Source organism: Myotis yumanensis, unplaced genomic scaffold (assembly GCF_028538775.1).
Source record: "Myotis yumanensis isolate MYYU_CA2020_CCGP unplaced genomic scaffold, mMyoYum1.0.hap1 SCAF_6, whole genome shotgun sequence".
NCBI classification, from domain to species: Eukaryota; Metazoa; Chordata; class Mammalia; order Chiroptera; family Vespertilionidae; genus Myotis; species Myotis yumanensis.
In genome coordinates, this window is record NW_027223757.1 from 10,861,267 (window position 1) to 10,880,179 (window position 18,913).

The window sequence follows — 18,913 nt, forward strand, 5'->3', positions numbered from 1 at the left end:
AGAGACAGATGGAAATCAACTGTTGTTTGACTTACTTCATAAATTTCTTAAGTTACATAGTCTACCCCCAAATAGCAACTAGAATAAACTCAGATCTGAGACATGGTCAAACTGTGGGACAACTTATTTCAATGGCTAAGCAAGTTGATAGGTACATAGGGGATTTGTTAAACCATAATTTATTTCATAGAGACCAGACAATCATGTGTGTAAGCATCTTTAAAGATATGTAAAAGCACATGGAGAGAGAGCAGTGCATAAAATAAAAAACAGATGTTTTTCCTCTTAAAAATCAAAACATTCCTAACCCCTTTCCTAGCTCCCAGCTCAAGTTTTCTTGATGAGACAACTGTTCCTATTCAATTCATATGCAATCTAAAAAGACTAACTTTAACGAGTTCACATTCTTTAACTTTAAAACTGCTTGCCACTGTTCATACCAACAGAATTTCACAATCTTTCCAGCTTCATAAGCACAATTACCCCAGCTAGCAGCTACCTAACTCGCCCTGCAGATGTACAGTGAATCCCTCTCTGTAGCTGTAACAAGTAGCTATTTTGTTTTTTTTAGATCAAAACCTTTATTCCAGTTTCTCTATATTCCCACTCCAATTTGAGATTCAACAATTTAAACTTATTAAAAATAATTCAACCTCTTTTAGATAGTGTGTGAAGGTTTTAAAAGATGTCAACGATTTTTTGAAACGCATTCCTTCAAAAGACAGACATTAATTCCCTCCCCTGGTTGTGTGCTGGCCTCAGTTATTCACTTCTAATGATTAGATTAAAAAGTAGAAGGGATGATATGTGTCTTCAGAGCCTAGGTCATAAGAGGTGTAGCAGCCTTCTCTCTCTCTCTCTCTCTCTCTCTCTCTCTCTCTCTCTCTCTCTTTCAACTGCCAGGTTGTGAGGCTGATTAAGCAGCCACTGGAGAGGCCCCTGTGGTGAGAATCTGACACCTCCTGCCAACAGCTGTGTGAAAGGCTGGGCTTGGAATTACATCTTCCAGCTCTCCTCAAGTCTTCAGATGGCTGCAGACTCTACTGACATCTTGATTGCAGCCTTGAGAGAAACCCTGAACCAGAAACACCCAGCTTAGCTGTTCCTAAGTTTTTGACCTACAGAAAATGTGAGATAATAAACTGTTGTGATGGGCCACTATAGTAAGGGGTTGTTTGTTGCATAGCCAAAGGTAACTAACACATAGCCGTTGAAATATGCTAATTCATAACTATAAGGTCCATCCTCCCCTCTGATGCTGAGTGACATTACATCTTATTTTCCCTCCCTGAGTGTCACAGGCTCCTCTTCCCCTACTAGCCATGAGATTTTTGGAGAGAGTTTTACATTGTACTCATGGGCAAAGAGAACTATAATTTTGATGGATGAAGGAACCAAGATTTGTATATACCCAACCACTTGCTGGTGAGTATCCTCTTCCTTCCTGCATTACAGTTCATGGCAATTTCAAAATCTTATTTTACATTTTGAGTCAGCTTTTCTTTTTCTCACTGTAATAGTTAAGCAATAAGACAACATCAGAAGGCTTGAGAGAGACTTTTTTAAGAAGATAAATTGAGCCAAACCGGCTCCGTGGTTGAGTGATGACCGATGAACCAGAAGGTCATGGTTCAATTTCTGGTTAGGGCACATGCCTGAGTTGCAGGCTCAACCCCCGGTGTGCTGCATGCACATCATTGATGTTTTTATCTCTCCCTCTCTCTTTCTCTCTCTCCCTTCCTCTCTGAAATCAATAAAAATATTTTTTTAAAAAGAAAATAAATTGATAGAAAACTTAATATGTTTGAAGATATTGAGAGATTTATTTATACAAGTGGGAGAAGAGTGTGGGAATTAGTGATAAGAATAGAGAAAGCTATGAAAATGCAAAAAACTATTCTATTTTTCACTCTAGAGAAAATCAAAAGTTGTGAAGGAAAGGAAATCTACTCTACGTATGGGACATGTAGTCCACAGTGTTTATACAGTCATCGTACTGTAACCACTGACTATTGATCTAACCTCAATAACACTCTCCTAGGAAAAATGAGGATCAGGAAGTTTGCTTATGTGTGTGGTTAAAACAGAGTTTGTGTGTGAGAAAGTTTCACGTTTCTTATGGGAATATTAAAAAAAAAATCATGACTCAAGTGAAAAATCAAGAAAGAGCTATATAAGCTTATTATCTATAAGCTGGTGCGAAACAGAAAGGGTAAAAGGCAGAAGTGGAGAAGTCAAGGAGGGGAGCTAGGCAGGCGATTTACAGTGTTATTTGACTCTAAACTATTTGCATGAATACGTTTTTAAAAGTAAAGGAAAAGGAAAAGAGAAAAAGATAATTACTAAAATAATCACTAAAATGTATGGAGAGATCTGTAAATGTTACCAACGTTATTAATTGGTGCTTTACATATTTTGCAATGCCAAATTCTCTCCCAGGGGTCCCCCAAATGTGGACTATCTACATGACATTAACTTCCGCTTAAGATCTTCCAGTGTTTCTGAATTTATTCAAAACAATCCTCTGACTGGAGATACAATAATCCGCTCTTTGAGAAGACTCTTTTGTGTTCTGAGATGGAGCAAAATCTCTAGTGACAACTTCAATCAGTTCTGGTGACTTCTGTTTTTGCTATTGATTTAAAATATGAAAAACAATATTCTAGTTATTGAATAGACTTTCTTCATTTTAGTTTTTCCTTCTTTTTACAATGTCACTCAAGAAAATGTAATAAATGGAGACCAGCTTGACTTAATAAATATTTATCAAGCATTCATTACATGTTCATAGTCTAGTGCAGTGATGGTGAACCTTTTGAGCTCGGAGTGTCAGCATTTTGAAAAACCCTAACTTAACTCTGGTGCCATGTCACATATAGAAATTTTTTGATATTTGCAACCATAGTAAAACAAAGACTTATATTTTTGATATTTATTTTATATATTTAAATGCCATTTAACAAAGAAAAATCAACCAAAAAATAAGTTCGCATGTCACCTCTGACACGCGTGTCATAGGTTCGCCATCACTGGTCTAGTGTGTGGTGGTGGGTTGCAGACCTGTGACCAAATGATTCTAATGCAATGGGATTTGTATAAAGATTAATGTGTATACATGTCAGAGAAATAGTCTAGTGGTAATTTGCCTAGGAGCTGCCTCAGATATTTATGAAATGGGGCAAGATATAAATTGGCTAAGGAGTGGGAGAGAGGTGGGAAGAGAAGGTTTTAGAGAACACAAACCCAGAAGAGGTTTTTGGAAAATGAATGGTTTACCAGGTATACAAGCAGGGGAAGAGCATTACAGGAAGAAGGAACAGCATGTGAGAAGGAACAGGGCACAAGCAGCATTGTGTATTGAGGAATCAAACTATATCAACATTGCCCTGAATGCAAGGACTGGAGAGGGCTTTGTTTGTCATCATAGGGCACATACACTTTGCCCTGTAGACAATAAAGAGATAGTAAAGAAACTGGTGATACCCTCAGATCAATAGATTATCCTGGTGAAGGAAATATTTCACTTGATATTATGAAAATTATATAAACATAGAGAAAAATAAAATAGTATGATGAAGCACTATAGACATAGATTTAACAATTCTTAACATTTAAAAAAAGTGTTTATTGTGGGAAGTTTCAAGAATAAACAAAAGTAACCTGGCTGGCATGGCTCAGTGGTTGAATGTCAACCTATGAACCAAGAGGTAATGGTTCGATTCCTGGTCAGGGCATATACCCAGGTTGCAGGCTCGATCCTGAGTGGGAGGCATGCAGGAGGCAACTGATTGATTATTCTCTCTCATCATTGGTGTTTCTATCTTTCTCTCCCTCTCCCTTCCTCTCTGAAATCAATAAAAAATATTTTTTAAAAGAATAAACAAAAGTAGAGAAAATAATATGATTGAGTCTCCTGTACTCATAAATCAGTTTCAACAATTATCAACTCATTATCAATCTTATCTATGCTCCAATATACTTCCATCATTCCCAGATTATTTTGAGGCACATCTAAGTATAATTTCATCTGTAAATATATAAGCATATATCTCAAAGGAAAAGCATACTTTAAAAAAACAGAATGTACAACACCAAGAGTGAACCATAATGTAAACAAACTATGGACTCTGGGTGATTATGCTATGTCAATGTAGGTTTATCACTTGTAACCAATGTACCACTCTGGTGGGGATGTTAATAATGGGTGAGGCTATGGATGGATGGATGCAGGGGTATATGAGAAAGTTCTGTACCTTCCAATAAATTCATAATTAAAGTAACAAAACAAACTAACAAAAAAACCACAGTGGAATCATCACACCTAAGAAATAACAATTTTTAACAAAATACAGTTATCACTTAAGTCCCCACATACCTCATAAAGGTATGATTTACTTAAATCGGTAATCAAATAAGGTCCACATACTATAAAATCAATGTCTCTTAAATGTCTTTGAAAACTAATTCTTTTTTTGTAGTCATTGGCTTCATAATTTTTCAAAAATTTAAATTGTGGTAAAGTACACAATACATAAAATGTACCACTTAGCCACTTATGAGTACAAATCAGAAGCATTAAGAACTTCACATTTTTGTACAACCGTCACCACCATCCATGTCCAGAACTCTCTTTATCTTGCAAAATTGCAACTCTGTACCCATTAAACAATGACTCCTATTCCCCTCTCTCCTAAGTCCCTGCCAGCCACCATTCTACTTTCTGTCTGTATGCCTCATGTAAATGGAAGTATAAAATATTTGTCTTTTTGTGACTGGCTTATTAAGTTTAGTCTAAAGTCTTCAAGATTTATCTAAGATATAGTATATGATAGAATTTCCTTCCTTTTTAAGGCTGAATAATATTCCATTATAAGTATACACAACATTTTGTTTATCCATCCATCCTCTGACGAACACTTGGGTTATTTCTATTGTGAATAATGCTCCTATAAACATGAGATCCTTCTCTTGATTCCTTTGGTTATATATACAGAAGTGGCATTGCTGGATCATATGATAGTTCTATTTTTAATTTTTTAGGAACCTCAATACTAGTTACACTATAGTGGAAATGACACTGTGCCATGTTACATTCCCACCAACAATGCACAAGGGTTCCAATTTCTCTACATCTTTGCCAATACTTATTCTTTTCCTTTTTTTTTTTAAGTAATGGGTGGGAGGTGGTATCTCATTGTGGTTTTTATTTGCATTTCCCTAATAATCAGTGATGTCAAGCATCTTTTCATGTACTTATTAGCCATTTGTATATTCTTTATTTATATTCTGAATAGTAACCCATTATCAGATATATGATTTGAAAATATTTTCTCCTAGTCCATGAATTGCCTTTTCACAAAATTTTGTCCTTTGGTGCACTTAAGTTTTTAATTTAGATTAAAAACTTAAAGTTTTTAATTTATCTATTTTTTCTTTTGCTGCCTATACTTTTGGTGTGGCATATTTTATATGTATATAAAATAAATAAATTTATACTGATAGTTTTCAATTCAAATCTGGACTATAGGCTTTTAAAAATTAAATTTAACATTATTGAACAGACCTATTATTTTCCTTTTTCTTATACCGAAAATCCCAGATCTTAACAGTATCAGCTTGATTACTACTTTTCTTTACACCACAATACACATCCAAAATAATGATACTAATACTACCATAAACAATTTGATTACTGAGAGGAGTTTCAGATTTTTTAATTTTGTATTCTTGGGTGTTCTTTTTTATCCTTAAGGTATATCCCTCTAAAGTTGTAGAATCAAATTACTGTGTTTAAAATCAGTTAAATTAGTTCTTCTCTATATTTTATGCCACTAGCTAAATACACAGTTAGATTTATTTATTTAATTTTGCTTTCATCTGTGAATAATTGTTTTTAACTTAAAATGCTTAATTATTGTGTAAAGTGATTGCATGGCTACAAAGTTAAATCATGCAATCAAGATGCATTTTGAAAAGTCTAGCTTTTAGCCTTGTTGCTTCCACATTGTTCTCTTCCTCAAATTGGTAACCTTTAAAAAATATTTTTACTTAAGCCTTCCATTTAAAAAAATACATATGTAGCCCTAGCTGGTTTGGCTCAGTGGGTAGAGCGTCAGCCTGCAGACTTAAGGGTCCTGGGTTCCATTTTGGTCAAGGGCAAATACCAAGGTTGCGGGCTTGATCCCCAGTACAGGGCGTGCAGGAGGCTGCCGATCAATGATTCTCTCTCATCATCGATGTTTCTTCCTCTTCCTTCCTCTCTGAAATCAATAAAAATATATAACAAAAGAAATACATATGTATATTGATTTGTAACCTATCTTTCTTAGATAAATGTTACTTTACTATCCACATTTTTCTCTACCTTCCTTTTTTACTTAATATATTCTAGAGGTCATCATGCTGTACAATAAATAAGATGTTATTTATTTCTTTTTTTTTATAGCAGTATATACTCCATTATGTGGATATGCTATAGTTTATTCAATCAGTCCTCTACTGTGCATTATTAGACAGCAGCCAGACCCTATATCTTATAGAAGTAGATGAATTGGACTTCACTTGATGGACAAGGAGTATGGTATGTTCTAGAAGCCATTTTCTGTAGACAGAAAAACTGTGAGTTTTGTTGTGTAGCTGTACCACTATCTGATTTGCATTTCCTAGAGACCACTTGATTCTGGTGTGGAGAGTGAGATGGAAGTTGAAGCTAGAGGTAAACCGGTTAGAAAGCAGCTGAGCCCCTGACTAAGGGGGGAAAAAGATCAAGAGGAATTTAGGATGTAGAATTAAAAGAACTTAGAGACAAATTAGAAACAAGTAGTAAGAAGGAGGAAGGAGTAAAAAATGAATATGAGGCTTTTAGTTTTCACAACAGGGTCATTAACTAGGAAATGAGATGTTGAAGGAAACGATATTTAGGGGGTGAGAGAAAATAATGAGTTGAATTTTGGACACACCAGATGTGTGCTTCTGGGACAGTGAGGTGGAGTGACCAGTAGGGAATAGGAGCAGGTAAGTGAAGAAGGTGGAGAGGAGAGGTTTTCTGTGTAAGGGTCACACTATCCAGGTGCAATGTCTACTTTGAGAAAAGTGCTAACCATGGAAGAGAATTAAGGAGATTTAGAATTAATAGCCAACTGAAATACAGGAGAGGAATCAGGATAGAGAACTATTGAGTAAGCATTTTAACATAGGAGTGTCTCGTTCCAAAGTGGGCACTCTGTCTTAGTCAGTTTGAAATTCCATAGACATGGTGGCTTAAACAATTTATTTCTCACACTTGAGACTGGAGAGTCCAAAATCCAGCTGCTAGCAGATTCTTTGTCTGGTTTGCAGATTACTGACCTTTGTATCCTCATAGGGCAGGGAGAGAAAGATCTGTATCTCTCTTCTAGAACATTAATCCCATTCGAGGGTCTCGCCCTCATGACCTAATCTAACCCTAATTATCCCCGAATGGTTTCACTCCAAATAATATCACATTGGGGCTCTGGGTTTTACCAGTAACTTATGAAATTTGGGATGGGGGGCGTTCAGTTCATAGAACATTTTATCTGCTGTATCATGTTTTCTTAAAGTTTGGCAGTGAAAGGATGAGGGAAGCATTGGTGGCCTGTTAGGGAAGTAGTGTCAAGAGAATGTATTTTTTTCTAGGATGGTAGAGACTTACTCATACTTTTAGGCTCATGAGAAGAAGGTAAGTGAAAGGGAAGAAGGGTAAGTGATGAGGTAAGGTCCCTGAGGAGGTGGTGAGTACTAGAGCATGCCTATATCTCTATAAGAATAAGTAATTCCATAGACTAATAATGATTTATTCAATTTACTCTTTCCTGGGTTGTCCTCATGACACCATTATCAACCTTTCCATTCTCAGTTACTTCATTAATTTAAAAAGTAGGATACTTTAGGTAATCTCCAAGGCCAATCTTGGTCCTAAACTTTTATCTTTATAGCTTTTCTATAAAGTCTGTCATCCCAGAACTGGAAAGAACTTTCTGAGTTATTGCATGGTCTGTCTCCTTGCCTCCAAGCCAAATTCACCATAAATATTTCTACCTCTAAAAGAGGTATATCATTGAGAATTAGTTCAACCACATTTAACTTTATAGAGTACAAATCTTTGCCAAGAGACAGCTGGCCGGTTCATGCATAGAAATATCATGTTAATCAACCATTGGGCCTGGAGGAGAAGTTGAATTCTTGGCAAAGAGTTGCCCTTTGAGCTGTCTAAACTCGAGCACTAGTTTTGGGGCTCTTTCCCCCTCATTCATTCATTTTGATTTGACATCTTTATGAGGGACTCCACCCAGCAGGTGTTCAGAAAAGTGTGAAAGGGCAATTTTTCACCTCTCAAGAGGGTTGAAGGGTACATTGTTTAGACCTGGATCTCTTCCAGTCTGTGTGAAATGTCCTAGGCAGCCAAAAGATACTCCCAGGTTACAGGTTTTAGGAACTGCTAACAGTGGGGCAGGAATTTTCTTCTTTCTGTCGTTTTTTTAAGTGTCTCTACAGAAATGATTATTATGTCTGTGGATACTTTTACATATTGGCTCCAGCGTTTGTGCTGCTTTTCCTGGGGTGTGTTTTCAATAGCGGCATTCATCAGCTTTTACAGGATTCCCTGGAAACCCTTGCAGAAGCCTTCCCCAAGGGGAGCAATGCCATTTCTTTCACTTTTTGGAGGAAATCTCCTTACAAGTCTTGGCAGTCCAGTTGTGTGGCTTTCTGTGATCTTCCTCAGTGTATAGGGGATGATATTTTAACCAACCGAGCTACCTGGCCAGGGCTTGTGAGTTAGTGGTCATGTCTATCTGTATCCCAGGAGCAGTTTCAGGATGCAGGAGTACCTGGGGCAACTTTGTAGTCACAAATCTACTCCCTCCATGGAAGAGCTCTCTGAGACAGCCCACAATCAAATCTCCCAATCTCCTTGAGAGACACAGGAAGTCCTGCTATGATCCATGTGGTCTCAGGTAAGCACACCCAGTCAGGATGTCATTACATCCCCCCCGTCCCCACACCTTGTGTTGGTTTGTTTGCGCGCAGGGGAAGTAAAGGTGATCTGTATTTTCTCCCTAGGCCTGTGTAAGATTGTTCCACCTGAAGGCTGGGGTGTTTTCTACTTCTGTGGTGCTGGCTGAGAGTATGAGCAATGGCCTACAGCAGAAGGATCGCATCTAGCCTTTGCCCACCTCCTCTTGACATACACCTTGAATCCTGCTTTACAGAGAAGACTGAGCCATCAGTCATGAGCTCGACAATATCTTCCCTAACATCTTCAACCCCATCCCCATCGATGACCATGCTCACCTTCATCAGTCTTTTCTTAGGGGGAGGGGAAGTCTTGATGCAGTTCAAGGCCAAAACATTCTCTTATTATCTGGATCTCGTCCTCTTCCACCACCTCAAGACCTTGCTTCATCAGTCATTCCCTCTCTCCTATATTTTCAAATGCCTGCATTCTTAAAAAGTAAAAAGAGGAGACAGTCTAACTTTGGGCTGAGGGTCCTATGTCTGTTTCCATTTTTAGTCAAGTTCCAAGAATCTTCTATACACAGTATCTCACCTCCTGTTGGCTTCAATCCACCACAGATAGGCTGTTATTGGACACGGACCTGCCCGAGCAGGTCTGCCTTAGGCCAGCCTGTGGTGTGTGGGTTTTGACTTCCTGTATGAAAGATTTCACAATACGAGTCCAGATGGCTTTGAGGGTGTGTTTATTAATGTTGGGGACAGCTACACAAAGGAAGAAATTAGGGTAGAAGAAACAGCAGGGGGGAGCCCAGGCGGTGCTCTCTTTGGCTCCCTAGAAATGTTATAGGAAAGAATGAGCCAAGGTGGGGCTGCTGTTAGCTCACTGGGAAGTGAAGGCCACAGTGATAGAAGTGAGCCTGGGCGAGGCTGCTTTAGCTCACTGGGAAGACAGAGAAAAAGTGGGCCTTGGAGATAGGATCGGGGCTGAGCCCAGGTCAAGCTGCTGCTGCCCACTGCTCCTCTGACTGCAGAATCTCCTGGGGACCTGTAGAATTTAGGAAGAAGTAAACAGTTCCCAACCAGGAAAGGATATGGGCATGCTCTAGAGCAGTGGTTCTCAACCTTCCTAATGCTGCGACCCTTTAATACAGTTCCTCATGTTGTGGTGACCCCCAATTTCATTGTTACAAACTGAACACAATTAAAGCATAGTGATTAATCACAAAAACAATATGTAATTATATATGTGTTTTCCAATGGTCTTAGGCGACCCCTGTGAAAGGGTCGTTTGACCCCCAAAGGGGTCGCGACCCACAGGTTGAGAACCACTGAGAGTGAGCCCGCCTTGAGTCTTTGTCCTGAGGACTTTTTATCCTTTTTTTTTTTTTTTCTGCAGGCAAGAATCTTAGGGGAGGGTTTCAGTAGAATAGTCATCAGCTTTCCAGGTACATTTTTAATATGCTGATGCATCAAAATAAATGTATAGGGAAGTTTTCTGTTATTCTTTGTTCTGTTCTACTATTTCACTTTTACCTTATTTATGTCTGTATGGCTTAAATTGGGGTTTTTGTTATTTTTTTCCCCCAACTTCATCTGTCCTTGGGATTAGCTGGCACAAGTGACATTAATTGAGTCTTTGTTCTCTATTTTCCCAAGGCAGGGTGATTTAAGCTATGTATTCTCTGCTTAGAGAGGAGAGGTATTAACAGTTTGCCATCAAGTGTCCTTGGTTGGGGAAGATAAGGCGTTACAAGTCACAAGCTGGCTGCAGACTGTGTGGCCTTGCTTAATTTTCTTGTGTTTCCTCATTCCACTTGCCCCGGGATTTTCCCAGCTTACTACCCTGCTATACGGTAACAGCCTCCATCTTGCCCTGAAATTGCTCTGGGGCAAAGACCTTCTCATCAAATTAAGCCACATCCCTCTCATGGCTTTTCTGCATCATCTAATAAGCTGCCACTCCATTCTCCTTGAAACTCTCTTGGCTCCAGCGTTACCAGTTTCTCCATGTACATCCCTGACGGAAAGCTTGGCCTCATTTGTGCTCGTCTTTCTTTGCTGCCTTTTGAATGGTGTCTCCCCCAACCCCAGATTCTCTTTTCGCTCCTTATATTTTCTCAAGTCCACGCTCTCCCCAGATGTTGCCATCTATAGCCACTGCCTTTACTATTATCCATACATTGATGACCTCTCTTCTGCGGTTCTGGGGCTGTTTAGGTGTTTCAAAGGCAACTCAAACTCAAAATATTCCAGTCTGATTTGCTTCTTTCTTACACTGGCTCTGCCTCCTGTGGGCCCTCACTCAGCCTCCCAAGCTGGACACCCAGCTCCCTTTACTCAGCAACCCCTCGTCATCATGCACTTAAGTCACTGGCAAATTGAGCTTCTTTGTAGTTTGCGAATCCGCTTTCTTTGTTACCGAAGGCTTCACAGGTTGCTGTGAAAAATTAAGTGACATACCACATAATTAACGTGCCTAGTACCTGATAAAAATCTTAATTGAATTCAAAGCTGAGAAAGCAGCATTTCCAGGCTCTTATATTGTTTGGCCTGTATAGACCATTGGGAATTAGAATTTCCTCTTTTAAGTCATTAAGTCTAGTGATTCACACACCACACCAAAATAGCAAGTCACCAGATGCAGTCTGCTGGCCTGAAAGATTTAGGCCACTGGGAGGCTCCAGGAATCAGAGGATTGTTCTGACTTTGGAATCCTCAAGTGACTCCTAATGTAATTTAGGTTTCCGTTGGATACAGTTGAAGCAAGGACCTGAAATCATGAGGTTCTTTTTGTGTCTTTTTAAAGAGCTCCCACTGCACTGATATAAAATGCCTTCTCTCTGCGGAATTTCCCTTTTCTGGGACTTGCGTGCTGGGTAGATGCAAACTATAACGGCAACTTTCCATTTTCCCCCTTCTGTAACCCTTTCCTCCCTGTGAGGAGGGGAGCTATTGTAAACCCAAATTCTATTTTGTTGAACATTCAGCTATGTAAAAATGTAATAATGAACAGTTCTCTGTGATAGTCTCAAATGTGTTGCGAATTAACCATCACATATTTATAACGCAATGAACTTGGTCGCATTACTATAACAGAAACCCAACTCTGCTCTCTTAGACTACAGTACATTTGTCGGCTCATGTAACAGGCAGGCCTTTCTCTCAGTCCAGTCATCCATGTCCTCCTCCCTCTGTCAGAGCAAAGATTGTGGTCTGGGGAGTGCCCTGTCCTCCCTGGCTGTGAAGAGGGTGGTTTTAAACTGGGCATGAGCCACTGTGCCCAGGTGATGACCTCCCCTGAGGTGGATGGGCTGCTTAATAAAATGGTGGGACCTGAGCAGAAAACTGTCATTCTATCAGAAGGCAGAAAGATACAGGCAGCCAACAAATATCCATTACATGAAGCATAATAGAATGTTTAAAAAATGGAAGAGGGAATAAAGAAGGAAGTAAAGGGGTTGCAGAAATATTCGTGGTCTGTCATAAACAGGGAGAAGAGGGAACTTTCCAATTATTCATAGTAGTCCATTCCAATTGCTGAAGAGATCCAGGCTCCTGATAACTGATAGATGAGCCGGAGGGATTTGAGAAGACAATAAGTAAGCGTAGAAGCTGCTGAAGGAAGAATTTCTGATTCCTGGCAACTTTGATAGACAGGCCTCCTCAGTGAACAGCTTGGCAACTATCTGGTGATGTCACTTGAAAGAACTAAACTGTCTCTCTGCCCCAAACCGTCCTTTCCCTTTGCCTTTTCCAAGATAGCAAAAATCTCTGCATTGATCAAGGTTCCCGGTTCTACTCCTGGCCTTCTGTGGAGCTGGTTTGAAGGGCCTTCTGTTGATGGGACAGCTGCCCCAGTGACCCCATTTGACCCTTAATACCTACCTCATTGTCCTTCGGAAGAGACAGCCGGGTAAGTGAGGAACAATTTCCCCATAGTCTTCTTTTTTAAAAAAATATGTATTTATTAAATTGATTGGGGTGACGTTGGTCAACATGAACCCCAGCGTATTCTAAAATCCAAAAAAGTGGAATTTCAGTGGTTATTGATGTTGTTTATTCATAAATATATTTTAGATATTCATCATATTCCTAGCCTCTCATTTTACAGAGAGAGAGAAGAGAGAGAGAGAAAGAGAGATTATCCACGTTACCGAAGATTAGCCACTAGTCAGCATTAGCTGAAGCCACGAGAAAGAGAACTAGCCCTCCTCTCCAGTCCCCTGAGTCCCAGGTGAGGCCTGTCAGTACCATATCATTTACAGCAGTTTTAACTGATGGTGCCACACTGGCTGTAACTTTTACTTTTAATTTGACTTTTCTGCAGAATCCAGTAGATTCCGGACTGCCATATAGGTTGCCCTTCCATGCTGAGGTCTGCTGAAGATTATTGCTTATTTAATCCAGTACATTTTGAATTTTAAATATGTTCTGGTTACAGATAAAATATACTTCATCCGGTTTTTAGAGGATAAAAATGATAGTAAAGAATCTAACTGAATGAGCTTTGAAAGTATTCTCAAAGAACATTATTTACCTCTCATTTTAGTGATTTCCTGGCCTTGCCATCAGTAATATTTCACAAGAAATGGAAAGAATTTGGTTAATGCCAGCTATCTAAAAATTAAATATATTAAGTGAATTATAATTAAATGCTATTTTTAAGTGTTTCAGAATTAGCATTCAAAGAAATAGGTTTGCTTTGTTGATTACAAATTAAGAGTAGTTTCAGGAAGCTTAAGCTATAAACCAAACCAATATGAGAAAATCACATCCATCATTTTTCAAAAATATGAAAGATTGCTACAAATAGAACTGTTTCTATAGAGAATACAATGTACAGTATCTAGAAACTATATATAGTGGATTCTATGTTTTATCATTTCATTCATTTTTTTTCCAGTGAGAAGAGATAAATATACCAGCTGTATAGGTATTCTTTTTCTGTTACCATAAATACTGAAATGAATAGACTGGACTGAGTAATATGTGCAATTGAGGTTTGCTATCTTATAAGGAGCTATTTGTATATGAAACTTTGACATGAGATGGAAAATGTGTGGTTTAAAAGCAAAAGAAAAAAACAACAGCTTTATATCCTAGTGTACTGCATTTCAAATTTCGGGCTAATTTATAATCCTCTTAAAGCCCATTCTATTAAGCAATTCAAAGTTTCAATGGCTGTCTGTGTTTAGCTAATATTAGCTCCTCCACTAATCAGCCTGTGACATTTTGCATGCTATTCTTCATTTTTTCCGTCTGTATTTTTTCTCATCTAGCTTTTTCAGGAATGTTATTCCTATTTCTGTCACACTGTCGCCTTTTAGTCTGTCTTGCAAGAATGTAACATCAGCAGCCAGATGAACCTAGGAAAGAAAAGAAAAAAAGGCTTTCGTCATTTACGTGTTTTTTTTTAAATGTTTAATAATTGAGTTATCATTTATTTATGTAATATATTTTATTGATTTTTTTTTTTTTTTTTTTTTTAACAGAGAGAAAGGGAGAGGGATAGAGAGTCAGAAACATCGATGAGAGAGAAACATGAGAATCATCAATCAACTGCCTCCTGCACACCCCTTACTGGGGATGTGCCTGCAACCAAGGTACATGCCCTTGACCGGAATCAAACCTGGGACCCTTCAGTCCGCAGGCCGACACTCCATCCACTGAGCCAAACCGGTCAGAGCTCATTTACGTTTTTTAAGAAACAACAACCTCACTACAATTTTCTGTCTCTTTTCTTCAGCTTTATTTACCCCATAAGAGCTGACTTTCCTTTTGGAAAGATAAAAAGGAGCTAGCTCTGTGGATGAAGGGCCCTTTACTGTGTGTCTTTCAAAAATGGTCTGGCTGTGTGTGAGCTCTGTGTCATGCATCTGCAAAGAGATGGGTGGTCCAGGCCAGGCAGAACCTGGGTGATTCTGGGGCAAGCCCAGAGACGGGGGCCCTTGCCAAGGTTTGTTCACAGGGCTGAATTATGAATCCATCTCAAAAAGAACACTGATTCTCAGCTCAAGGATAGCCTTGACCCAATGTGCCTCGCAAGCAGAACTTCCAAGGATAAATGAATTCATAAACGACTCCTCTCCAACTGACTTGCCATATATCATTCTGTCCTAGCTAAATAGCATAATCATAACATAATAAGTATTGTCCTAACAATACTTAGGACTCACTTATGGCTTTGAGAGGTTTAAAAAAAGTATAGACTAAATAAATCATGACTATAAAATTAAAGATTGAAATTACAGACATGAATATTTGATACCAAGGCCTTCTTTTCCTCTGTAAGGCATAGCTCATTTCCCAGACATTGACATGAGCTCCAAGGGCTGACTTCTCTATTCATTAAAATATATTCACATAAGAGCAGCATGGTATTGCTGTCCTACCCTCAATAAAATGCCATTCAGCTATTTTAAGTCATTGGGGTAAAGAAAATAAATAAGTGAAAGTACCTAATTAAAGCAAATAAGTGGAAAAGCCTGAGCCTAGTAATGAATTAATTAATATTAATTAATTATAATCTTACCAGACTCATTTCCCTCTCTCACTAAGAATTTCTTGGCCAACCAGCCTGGATTTGTTAAACCATAGACCTTGGTAGGCCAAGTTCTTTGACCCATACAGTGCACAAAAACTATGCCTCTGTGATGCCCAGCACCCAATAGAAGGATATAGACTGCACTTTGAAATATAGAAGATAAATTCACCCACATTTTTTTCCGTATAAGATCTTTTTCTGTCTTTGTAAAAATTTGACAGAAAATTAAATAAAATAACAGGGAGACTACACTGATGCTAATTGAATATTTGGGGCCACATGCTGTCTGATGCCTATGTGTCTATCATTCAGCATATATAGTCAACCATTATCCATGAAAGATGGAGACGTCTCTATCTTGCTTTTGACTTGGTTTTATGGTTCAACCCATTAACTCCCAGAATTCTTCCTTTCCCATTTCTTGATTTCATGGCCATTGATTGTAGGGCAAGCTTTAAAAAATGGTAGGTAGGCCTGTGGAAGATCTGTGTGACTGATACATTATTTCTGTTGCTTTACTCTTTTGGACTGCCTGTTATTATGTCCTTCCCCTAATTATCACAAATAATTGAAAATTATATTCATGCTTCATTATTGAGTAGGTCAACACATGTCTAGACCTGGGACACTATCTGGTCTCAGTAGTCTAAGTAGCTAAGCTTCTGGAAAAAGGAGACTGTTGATTACTACCTCTGCCCAAGCTGCCCGTGGCTCATCAGTGTTGGACAGAGTGTCTTCTTCTCCCTTCACTTTCCCAAAACAGCTTTTACCAAGTCCTTCCTGACCTTTTGGTCCCTAGATGTTGTGAATATTTTTCAGGTCTTGTTTTTCTTAGCCTCTGCTGCACTGGGTCTTGCTAATCACTTCCTTTTCTCGAAATACTCTCCTCTCTTGTTTCTTCGACTGGTATTTTTCTAAGCCCCGGTTGCTCCTTCTCGGTATCCTTTGCAGCCTTTGTATTCTCTTGTCTAGCTTACTCACTGTGTTTTGTCGCCTCCTAGGGTTCCAACTGTGGCTCTCTCTCTCTCTCTCTTTTACACTCTATCTACACACTCTTTGAGAGTTCCAGTGCTTCTTCAGTCCACATCTCTGTGACTTGCAGGCATGTGTAACAACTGCTGAGTGATATTATCTCTGGTGTGTATAGATACCTCAATCCCAGCAGCTGCCCAATTAAATTCCTCATTTTGTCTCTCCCATCCCCAAATGAACATCTCCTGGTTTTGCTCTCTTGATTAATAGTACAACCATCGCTATAGGTTGCTCAGAAACCTGAAAATAGCCCTAGCTGGTTTGGCTCAGTGGATAGAGCCTCGGCCTACAGACTGAAGGGTCCCAGGTTTGATTCCAGTCAAGGGCACATGTCTGGATGTGCCCAGGTTTCGGACTCCATCCCCAGTAAGGGATGTGCATTGATTAATGATTCTCTCTCATCATTGATGATTCTATCTCTCTTTCCCTCTCCCTTCCTCTCTGAAATCAATAAAAATATATTATAAATTTAAAAAGAAACTAAAAATAATTCCTGAGTCTTTTCTCAACCTTGTCCCTTTAGTCAACTGATTACCTAATCTTAAACCTGTTCTACCTTCTTAGTGTTGTTGGCATCACCCTCTCTCCACTCCTCCTGTCAGGGCTTTCTCTGGCTTTTCTCGAGGTTCCCACCATCAACTTCCTAACTGCCTTCCTCCTCCCTCCAGCATTGTCCTCTCCTGTACACTTTCACTTTGTGGACAAAGGAATAAAATTCCTAAAATACAAATTTGAAAATATCATCCCCCTGTTTATAAACCTATAACGGGTCTTTGCTCTTTTCAATACAAAAATCAAATTCCCAACTTGTCCTATAAATGCCTTTATTTTTTAATTAGGCCTCTGTAAAAACTTAAATCTCCTTCCTCATGACAATTCCTCTCTCAACCTACATGTCATTCATGGGAAATGAATTCAAGTTCCTCGTTCCTTGACGGAAACATTCTTTTTGTGCCTTTGGACAAGCTGCTCCCCAAGGTTCTCACCTCACCGAACTCCCATTTATCCTTCAAATGCCAGATCACAGTTTTTCTAGGAAGTTGTCCCTGACCTTCCATCCACCCCCACCCAGGTCCTCCCATAGCCCTTAGTCACACTTAACATATCTGCTTTCTCTACAGGACAGAAGATTCTTGAAGGACAGCAACTGTGTCTTATTCCTCTTTGTAAGTTCAGTGCCTGACTCTTAGCAGATGCTAATCATTGTCTTAGTTAAATTGATGAATAATTCAGGTGTGGAAGCCAGCCTCCAGAATAGCCTGCAGTGATCCCTGGCCTCCTGTTATTCACGCCCTCACGTAGTCCCCTCCCACTTTGCACCAGGGTTGGCAGCACCTGTTGTGATGAGATCTCCAGAGAGGCCTATTTGGCAAGGAACTTCATGAAGCCTCTAGCCAACTTTTAGCAAGGCCATGCGTGGGCTTGAAAGTAGATTCTTTAGCCGAGACTGCAGCCCAACCAACAGCTTGATGGCATGTGTATAAGCTGAGAAAAGCTCTGAGCCACAACCACCTGCTAAGCTGGTCCCAGATTTCTGATCCTTAGAAACCGTGTAAGATAATAAACATTTGTTTTATGCTGCTATTCTATGGGGCAATTTGTTACGCAGCACTAGATAACAAATGTACCCACAAAATGAAGCAGGAGTTTACCATTTCCAGGGCACCTCTGATAATCCCACAGAGTAAGTTGCAGTAGCACAGAGACGACCGCCCAGCAGGGAGCTCTTCCACAAACTCCACCAGTGGATTCTTGTCCAGAATCAGGGAAAATTCATTTCTGCTTGAGTTATTACAGGTCACACTTGGTGTAATTCCCAAGTACATCTTGAAAGCCACCTAACAAAGAGGGGGGGCGGGAATTATGAAAACTTGGTTTAGAACAAATGTCTATAAATAGGGCACCCAAATACCCTGTTCTAGGCAGTGCTATGTAAGGGGGAAGCGCATGGAGTTTGCAGTCAGGAAGTCCAGGCTCACACTTAGCTTTGGAGTGTACTGAACGTATGACCAACGCAAGTCTTAAATCCTTTTATTTTTATGAAACATCTTAAGGGACTAGATCTTAAAACAAAAATCTCTTAAAGTAAACATCCTTTAGGAAGGTGGGAAATTAAAATATGACTAATCATCAACATATTAGTATGATATTTGTCACACTGAGGCTAGTAAAAGATAAGGTATTGAATTAGAAGGAACACATCTGCCCTAACAGGAATGCGATAGAGCGAAGGATGCTACAGGAAGGTTAGACTCAAGGGTCTGTTTGGGGAAGTGGAAGGAGTCATATTACTAAGGATGGCAAGTCTCTGACAAGGAACAAAGAGAAGTGGTGAGAGGCACATAAAATGAGTCCTAAAGT

The 18,913-nt window shown here is 39.2% G+C and overlaps 1 protein-coding gene across 5 annotated transcripts in view; it reads right to left on the reverse strand.

Annotated features, from left to right (window-relative positions):
• Positions 1–13,021: 13,021 nt before the first annotated feature.
• TRAPPC3L (trafficking protein particle complex subunit 3L) overlaps positions 13,022–18,913 on the reverse strand; it is a 51,353-nt gene continuing 45,461 nt past the window's right edge. For all 5 annotated transcript variants that reach the window (XM_070417518.1, XM_070417519.1, XM_070417520.1 and 2 more), the window contains 2 exons: positions 18,205–18,390; positions 13,022–14,342 (listed from right to left, as the gene is read on the reverse strand). In XM_070417518.1, the coding sequence (XP_070273619.1) occupies positions 14,223–14,342; positions 18,205–18,390 (306 nt within the window). In that variant the 3' untranslated portion in view covers positions 13,022–14,222. The remainder of the gene's footprint in view (positions 14,343–18,204; positions 18,391–18,913) is intronic.